This window comes from Pocillopora verrucosa, chromosome 4, assembly GCF_036669915.1.
Source record: "Pocillopora verrucosa isolate sample1 chromosome 4, ASM3666991v2, whole genome shotgun sequence".
NCBI lineage: Eukaryota > Metazoa > Cnidaria > Anthozoa > Scleractinia > Pocilloporidae > Pocillopora > Pocillopora verrucosa.
Window position 1 is genome coordinate 8,824,700 of NC_089315.1, and position 9,140 is coordinate 8,833,839.

The 9,140-nt window shown below is 38.4% G+C and overlaps 1 protein-coding gene across 2 annotated transcripts in view; it reads left to right on the forward strand.

Annotated features, from left to right (window-relative positions):
* The first annotated feature begins 555 nt into the window (after positions 1-555).
* LOC131795644 (uncharacterized) overlaps positions 556-9,140 on the forward strand; it is a 44,577-nt gene continuing 35,992 nt past the window's right edge. The window contains exons 1-13 of one of the 2 annotated variants that reach the window (XM_066164993.1): positions 556-692; positions 1,031-1,117; positions 2,714-2,756; positions 3,193-3,270; positions 4,552-4,602; positions 5,543-5,615; positions 5,840-5,920; positions 6,193-6,253; positions 6,359-6,552; positions 6,960-7,159; positions 7,565-7,650; positions 8,236-8,276; positions 9,037-9,107. In XM_066164993.1, coding sequence (XP_066021090.1) covers positions 1,045-1,117; positions 2,714-2,756; positions 3,193-3,270; positions 4,552-4,602; positions 5,543-5,615; positions 5,840-5,920; positions 6,193-6,253; positions 6,359-6,552; positions 6,960-7,159; positions 7,565-7,650; positions 8,236-8,276; positions 9,037-9,107 — 1,052 coding nt within the window. In that variant the 5' untranslated portion in view covers positions 556-692; positions 1,031-1,044. The remainder of the gene's footprint in view (positions 693-1,030; positions 1,118-2,713; positions 2,757-3,192; positions 3,271-4,551; positions 4,603-5,542; positions 5,616-5,839; positions 5,921-6,192; positions 6,254-6,358; positions 6,553-6,959; positions 7,160-7,564; positions 7,651-8,235; positions 8,277-9,036; positions 9,108-9,140) is intronic. The other variant, XM_059113230.2, reaches the window with a different exon arrangement.

A 9,140-nucleotide genomic window follows, 5' to 3' on the forward strand; every position in this document is an offset into this window, starting at 1 on the left:
GTAAGGGTACTTGTGACACACCGTACTCTGGGGGGTGTCAAGGAGCTGACAATCGTACTAGACCCTGTATGAAAACTGAAACTTCTAGGATTTCCCTAGGAAAAGGCCTGGTGTTCATCAAATGCACATGGTAATGACCAAGGTTGAAATTCAGGGCTGCCGGTTAACTTTACACGCACAACACTGGACGAAGACAAACAGTCAAATATCCGGAATATCACACCAATATCGCGATAAGCTGCGGGCTAGGAAAATCCGTCCTGCAGATGGTATGGCCAACTCTAAGTATAACGTGTCTGAGAGGAAGCGCTTTAAGAATTTTCTCGCTCTTGAAAAGCTGCCATATCTTAGCCAGTAATAGTGCAAACACGATCGAAATGTTTGGGTTGCTCACGTGCTGCAAGTGAAAATTTCACTTTTCAAGTTCATTACTTTGTCCATTTTCCTCTCCGTGACCACTGCAAAATGAAGATGCTGATCGTGACACATTCGTAAAAGGGATGTCCGGGAATCTCTCCTATAGTTATCCCTAGTCCCCGCTCTAATTTTCAGCGACTTAGCCCAAGTTTGATTCTTGCGTGTGAGCCATTGGGTCACGGTTAAATTTTCTCCGCACTGGATAACACCTTTTTTACTTATTTCTACGAAGGACTAATCTGGGGTCTGTGTCCTCAAACGGATCATCTTTTAAGGTTACTGTGTTACTAAAGATTTCAGTTTTCATTGCTATTCAATTAATGTCGAAGCCAGCTAAGTTCATTTTGATCAGATTGTTGTCTGAACATTGTGATGTTGAATTCGAAGGACCTGAACCAATTTTTCTACTGTTATAATATCTGAATTTAAGAATGGTTGATCAATTATAGTTTCTCTTAATTAATGGTAATTTTTTCACGTCTCGCTTAATTCCTGTGTAGTGTATCTTTTTAATATGTGATGTTATTTCCTGTTGACTGAAAGAGAAGCGCAGGCGCATTCAAGTATGAAATACTTCTAAATGACTTTCTTGAAACTTTTCCTGTTTGTACAGTTAATTGGGTCGTCATGAGTTCGTCCGTAGTGAAACGCGAATGGCTTGGCTTGGAGGGGCACATACAAGCTCTGAACAGCAACTGTGGTACGTATTTAAATTTGAGTGCTCAACAGACCAGAGCGTCTCTTGGCTAAATTCGATATTTTCATTTCCTATCAATTAGCGGTATCGATATCATTCAGTTCTTTCGATGATGGTTTATAGTACTCTCTCGTGTAAACTAAATGTAATCAGGTGTATTCTTGGTAATCCTTTAAAGCCTCTGAACACTTAAACTCTTACAAGTAATAAACATAAAATTTAAATATATTGTCAAGCTTTAAATATATTGTCAAGCAAGCGGTTGATGAGAAGAATCAAAATTACTCACTACGAGAGAGAATTTTTCCGAGTGGCACAGTATTGCCACTCTCCAGTTTCCCTGAGAGTGTCCTATATATTTACATATGAGACACAGAAAGCTGAGAATTGAATAACTTAACTCCCAGATCAAATTTGTAATTCTCCTTTTGTTACACACTCTAAATTCAAATTTTTACTTTGTATTATTCAGAACCAAAGATGACAGAAGAACTGTTGAAACATGTTTTTAAATTTAAAAAGTGTTATTCATTTTCTTATTTCTCCTTACTGTCAACCATGCAATTCTTATGATGTTAGTTTGCAGAATTTAGTATTGGATCAACTAATTATCCCCAAATTGATATTTTTCTTTATTCTCATCACTCTTATCTGGTTGATATTGTATTGATATTGTAAGGAGAAATTCTGTCTTGGTCACTCATGGGAGTTAAAGGGTTAACACATCAACATTTGGAAAATTCATTAGTGGGTTTGGATCAATGTCATTATCAGACATCTACACACCTTCCCCTCTCTTAACCCTTTAACTCCCAAAAGTGATTAACATCTACCTTCTCCCTTCAATATCCATACATTATCCAGCAAACAGGTGATGAGAGTACCCAAACATACCAAATAGAAGTTGTTGTCTTGATCTAACACCAAGTTCTTGTAACTAATTTAAAAGGAAATATATAGTAGCTGGAGGGGAGAATTAACAATCAGATCTGGGAGTTAAAGGGTTAACCAAATAATAGTCAACTGATAACAACTCAGGGTTAAAGTTGGGTTAGGTGGTGGGGGGAAGGGTATGTTTGGTAGGTGTACAACTCCTGAGATGCTTACATTGATCCAGAGGTTTCATAGGAGACACTAGTTTCAAGTGTCCATGAGAGATGGGTGATTTTTGTCCTTTTCAGTAATTTTTGTCCTTTTCAGCTATACAAATGCTGAAATCAAACCATATTTTTAATGTCCATACTCTTAATTCATGTGTACCTGAAGTATTGAAAGGATGATAATCTATAATGCATGCATTGTACTGAAAAATGGGCCCCTTGTAACATGGAAACTTTTTGTGCTGCTCTGGGTTTCCTTTACCTTCAATGGAAGTTTTACTTAAATTTGTGTTCTAATCAAGTTTAGCTCCCTACTCAGCCACACAGGAGACAAGCTACTGTAGCAATTCGTAATATGCAAAATAGTGAGTTAAGCTCAAGTCTGGTGGTAGGGGTCATTGTGATATGTTCTTAAATGGCTTTTTGATTGTCATAGCTGATGCTGACAGTTAAATTTGCACTTCTGTAATTTGTTCCCCTCTGCATTCCATCATATTAGGGCTTTCCAAGCTAAAAGAACAAGACAAAGGGGACAGACACTGGTAAGTCTTTCAACAATCATGTAATCTCACTAAAAATTCAGTTAAACTTGTTTTTTTAAGCATACCCCCATATTAAGTCCCTGTAAATCTGGACTATCAATAAAAGGATATACAAACAATCTTCCTAGCAGAAGTTTCATTGGTGGAATAATTTGTTTTTTATCTTAGAGAGCAGTTAAGTTACTTAAAATCAGTAGTTAGACACCCCAGAGAACAGTAACTTTGCTTACTCTTAATAGAAATAATTATTTTAAGGTAATATTAAACCAGTTTTTTTCAAATATTTCAATTTGGTTTGCTGCCATTTAAATATAATTAATACAGGTTTTTTGTCAACTTAGCCAACTTTTCATCCTTCAGTGATATATTTTACTATGAACACTCTTACCACTCCTTGGTGGTTGAAAATCTTTTAATTTGCCTTTGTGGCTTACAGGTTCATTATGCAGGATTCCAACCTCTTGTTTTATGACCAAAAAGCTAGCCAGGCCCCACCAGATACCAAACCAACAGGGTAGGTATTTGATCCTGATCTAAAAGGATTGTCATTTGCTATGTTGTTGTGTTTTTTTAAACACTTTTTATGATAATAGCCCCACTATACATTCAAAGAAGTTGCACAAAAATCTAGCTAGTGATGTGAATGGGTGGGAGGGAAGGATGTTAACAAGGCTTGTGTGGCAACACTGTGTGAGAATGTTATACTGCTGGTGAAAAAATAGTTCTTAGATTTCAATTATTGATCAGTTATGGCAGGGTGGGCTCTTGCTTTCTCAAACTGTACAGGAATTGAGGACAGTGGGGTTAAGATTTTAGAGGTCTGATATACAAAGATAGTACATTATCTCAAGTCTGAAGCTGGGGAGGCAGTGGGAGTTGACAATAGTAGGACACTTGAGATATAAAGGGTCCAAGATATTGTAACTCCACTCTACCACATAAGTAAAATTTAAAACATTTATTTAATCTTTGATACTATATGTATGTAAAACCAAAGGTGGAAATATTAGAAATAGGAGGTGGCATAGTGGCTTAGCTTTTAGTTAGCACTTTAATTCATGGAAAGACAGGTCTGGGTTACAGATCTGGTATGGTTCTTGTGTTGTGTTACTGGGCAAGATTAATACTTATGGTGACTCTCTCCATGACAGGGTATAAATGGCTAGTCTAGTGAAGTGTCAGAAAATCTGAAAAAATTCTGGTGTGGGAGGGATACCTGTAAAGAACTGGAATTGCATTAAGGAAAAACCTCCTAGCCACCTTAAATGTTGTAGGAAACAGGAATGAGAGGCAGCAGTTATGGTCCTCTCAGCTTTATGACTTTACTTTCCCAGTCACACATCTTGTTGAGACAAAAGAGGTACTTTAGGGTAGTTTTTTGCAAGGTGCTTGAATTCACCTTTAGATCCCTCTACTTTATTAGCTAGTATGTGGTACTTTCATTAGTTCCTGTCTTTTTTTTGTATTCTCCTTGGTACTTTACGGCATGAATCCCAATCCCATTGCCATACTTTAAGCCTGTAAAGGTGGCTTGACCTTTTTAAATTTTAAGAATCCCTGTATCGCACATTGTAGGGAATTCCCCTTCTCTCCCCCCCCCCCACCTTCATATGCTACAAGCACTGTTAACACTTACTTAGATGCATATATTTGATGGCAGTGTTTAAAACTTTTGGTTTTGAAATGGGCATGTGTTTATGCATTTTTCAATTAGTACAAATTTAAGATAAACCTTTGAGCTAAAGGTAAATTAAACTGCTTTATCAAACTTGCGATCTTCTTTTATTGTTATCAGATCTATAAATGTTGGTTCATCAGTGGTAGATGTAATTGTTGTTATTTCAAGGTAAGATTTAATGTTCAATACTTGCATATAGACTCTATTGGTTAACACTTCGGCCCCTAAGAGTGATTAGCATCTAATTTCTCCTCACAATATCACCCCTGAAACACACATTAAGCTCATGAGAATAAAGAAAATGATCACTATTTAAAAAGGGTCTTGGTTGTTAAACAAATTCTCCATGTCAGCACCTTAAGTAATGTATAGAGAAAAGTATTGAGAATATGCATACTGATGTTAGGGTGCAAAGGGTGAAGGTCTTAGTTATTAAACAAATTCTCCTTGTCAGCACCTTAGGAAATGTATGGAGAATACACATACTGATGTTAGGGCGTGAAGGGTTAATAGAAGGAAATCAGTCAGAACTACCAACCAGACCAAATGAACTAACACAAATACGTGTAATACCAGCAATCATCGGGATCAGATACGCGCGGAAAAACGCTTTTTTAAAATGTGCGTCTTGTTATTTTCCTACTTCTAGCTGGGGATGAGTCGACTACCCCTTTTTTTTCTTTCAATTTTGAATCTTAATTAACCAAAAATATGGTGAAATTTTTTTTCTAGGTAGCTCTTTGTTGCTAATCTTGAAAATCTGATTTTCTGACCGCCATGCGCGCGCACGAGTTAAACGGACGAGTTCAACGTCAGCGTTGTGATGCACTACGTGATAATGAAGTTCCCATGGTGATAGAAAAAACTACTGAGACTCACGGCGAGGTGGGCCATCCGCGCAAACTGCCTGGTTTACAACTCTGCATTGCCTTGTCAGTGCATTGTAGGCAGTGCATACTATCGCACTGCTGAACGTCAAAATTTCGATGTTACGGAAACTTTTTTTTGTCGCATTTTGTTCAACTCTCACCACTATTTTTATTTCCTTTTTCAATCCTTTTTAAGTACCTTCCAGCGTTCTCAGAGTTTTCGTCATTTTCATTTTCAGCAAAGAGGGAAAAGACTATCAGCTGTTCCCTCCACGGGATGTGTGTGTATTTGATTGGGTTGCAAGTCTCAAGGTGAATTCCTACAGAAATACAATCAAACAAATCTTGTTACACTTTTACCGTGCGATTGTCCAGGCCATGATAACTCGAGAAAGGCATCCAGACACAGTCCGCATGCTTCCTTTGTCACGATTTTAACTTTGGAAGATTATTTCATTCTGACAAACAGTCTTCCCAGTTCATTGGATTTGATTTTATTTCAAACCAGGCTTTTGTTTTTGTTTTGTGTTTTCTAGGAAGCAACAAGATTGGCGAGTAAACAACATTCGGAGGCATCTTTTGAACGTGGGGCAGGAGGTGGGAGTATCATGGGCAGGGTGAGAGATTTGACGCGTTTACTGATGTTCGTGCGTGAAAAGATGTCATTCGTCTTATCATGATTGTGTGACTGAATTCCTATTTCTTTGACTGGGTGACTGACTGACTGACCAACCGATGAGTGTCCTCGCTGCCCTACTTGACATGTTGTCTCTCTGCAGAGGTTGAATTGAAACTAAGGATTTTCCGTTCAAACTGCTTAAGAAGTCGTTAATCTTAGTTTTGGTCACAGATCGATAACATGGTGAGCTTTTTTTCTCTTTTCCTTCAGTTGCGGAACAGTCTGCGCCGAAAGAAGAAAGTGACTCGAGCCTTGTCAGATACTAGTAAAGGTTAGGATGATGTCTTTTTTGATTATTCTAACGTTATTTCATTTTGTCGACTCCTATGTCTGCTGCTGGTGACTAATTGTTTTTATCCTTATATCTCATGGATAGTTGGATCCAATGTAAACGGTTCTGCATCAAGTGACGCAACCGGGGACCATGCTGAGGACCCCTCCTTGAAGCTGGAGACAAAGTTGAAAACCCGCGTTCAGCGTTCCAAGTCCTTTCCACACGAAGAGTCACAGATTGTTGAACTTAAACTAATGCCATCGTTTAATGAACAGGAAAAGGAACTGGCAGTGGAGGTATGCGTGAGTTTACATTGTCTTATTTTGTTGTGCCGTTCCTTTTGACCGTATGTCGCTAACTTGGATCTACTCCAGAGTGTTTCCCGTCAAATGAAGTAATTTTTAATTAGATTTCTGGAGTGATCCAGGTTTGCACTTGCCTGCTTTACTTTGCTCTGTGATTGGCTTACGAAATTCGAGCCACTACCAATCAGAAGCCAAACTGAAATCAATCGCGACCTAATCACTAGCGTTTTCCCGCGCTTAAAGTGGTTCGCTCTCTCGCTTTGAACTTTCAATGGCTTCCTCCTTGTGATGTTTTCCTTCCTTCTGATTGGCCATGATGAACCTCGATCGAAACCCAGTCTAAAGCCACCCTCCACTGGCTCAATGTTTTCTTTGATTTTTTTTTCTTCTTTTCGCAGCAGGCAGAAGAAGCGGTTTCGTGTGACCCTGTATGCGAAAATAGTTGCGAAAAGATATCAGTACAAATACCACCTAAAGATGGCGAAATTGCAGAGAACGAAGAAGAACGAAAACGACAACCAGTTGTAACTGAGTCCATTGAAGTGCAAACTGAACCAATTACAGTCGAAGAGTTACTTTCGTTTCAACAGCAGAAATTGTAAGTGTATCATAAATTTACTTTTACAGAATATGTCAATCAAATCACGATGGGAAAATTTGTGCTGCGTCGCTGATAGCAATGGCCATGTTCTTGCTGTAGCATGAAAAAATTGAAGCCATGGACGAGTAAAAGATAGTACATAACAAGAAAAACAAACCTTTGACTTTGTTTTACAGAATGTTTTCTCCTTTTAGGGAAATCAATCATTAATGCTTAGAAGGCATGGCGATGTATCATTCACTTGTTTCGTGGTGACAATCGTTATTTTTCTAGTACTCTGCTTGAACTTCTAATACGTTGTTTTAGTTGTCAGTACTCTGATGGGATTTTTATGAGAAAGAAAACTGACTTCAGGAAGAATTTATTGGTTATCAGCTTTATGTGTGTTTCATTTTCATTTAGAATAAAAGAACTTGAAATAGAGGTTTGCAAGCTGAAATGTGAAGTTATAAGTTTGATTCAAGGAAGTATAAAGATTCCTTTAAAAGGTCAGTTTTCCATTATTGTTATACGGTCATTACTTATGCTGCTAGCAGTTGTTTTTCTCATTGCCTGACTCACGTCACGAATCTCATTATTCATGATGTGAAATGCATGTCGGTCTCACGGCCGTTTACAGACATCTTTATACTAAATAACGATTTCCCGCGAAATCGATTTAAGTTAACAGATGTGCTGGAGAGAAACGGTTAAATGATTTAGGAAAAAATGTTCCTAGACAGAGAAACTATCATTTGAGGAAGAATTGTTTAGTCATTTCGTAATTGCTGTACTCTCGCGGTTAAGGTTAGCAAGGTTCTAAGTTGCCAAGGACACCAAAGTTGCGCGCGCCCTTGGTAATTATCTCTTCTAGTTGGAGCCCTGACACGGTTACCATAGTTAGCTGTGTTATCAATTGCAAAATAATCAGTTACCTCTTTACATAGTTGTTGTGCTGGGGATTTGCTACTTCGGATTTCAATGTTTCTCCACATGTACAAGTTCTACCAGGCGTTTACCACTCCCTGTAGCTCGGCTGAGTTATGCACCCAAGTAATTTACACTGTTCGTTTGATTTCTTTTCTTTGTTAAAGATGACGACTTGGCTGACTGGCAACTTATAGAAGACATCAGGGTAAGTCAGTAAGTCAGTTCTGTGTGCATTAGATTAAAAAAGAAAAAGGACGGTAACAACAACGAGGGCAAAAAATATACATGCTAGAGCTCTGACACCTGAAGCAATTTCATTTGAGTGTTGAAAGGAAGTCAAAGGGTGCATTTGGTTTTTCTCACTATGCTCCGTGATTGGCCCAGAAAATTCGCACCAATTTCTCAACAAATCAAATACAAAATTAAAACCTAAAAAACTCCGACTTGTTCACTCGCTTTCTCCCACGCCTGAGGTACTTTGCCTGTCTTAACGTTTAAGTTTTCATTGGCTAATGATGTTGTTAACCGATGTTCTAATGGGTTGTTGTGGTAACGTTGGTTGTGGTTTTTCGACAATCGGTTGAAAATCGCCCTAGAAGTACGGTTGAGCAACTGTTGGGCATTCACAGACGTAAGAAAAGCAGTCGGTTTCTTTGCCAAACGAAGTAAAAAACCTATCATGATTTTTTTGGGTCAAAGAATAATTGTTGCGCCTTCACGCCGGGAATCCCATAGTGTTGCAAAGAACGCCTGATCGCTGGTTAAGCGGCCTGATCTAACACGTACATGCATTGTGGTTGGCTGTACCACCGGGTAATATTATTTTATTTTGTGATATCGGGAGATTTAAGCCTGAAAGTGCGCAAAGACTGGCTTTTACAATGTCGTTACAATCACGTGGCACAGTCAATCGTGATGATAAAGGGGTTAATACATATTGCTTTGCGCGTGTTTTTCTTTTTCAGTATAAGGACCGTATTTATCAGTTGTTGAGAGAGGCTCGGCTTTACAACCCAAGTTTGCCAAATTTTGACAGGTGAGTACTGCGTGGTAGCTTGATCACAGAACA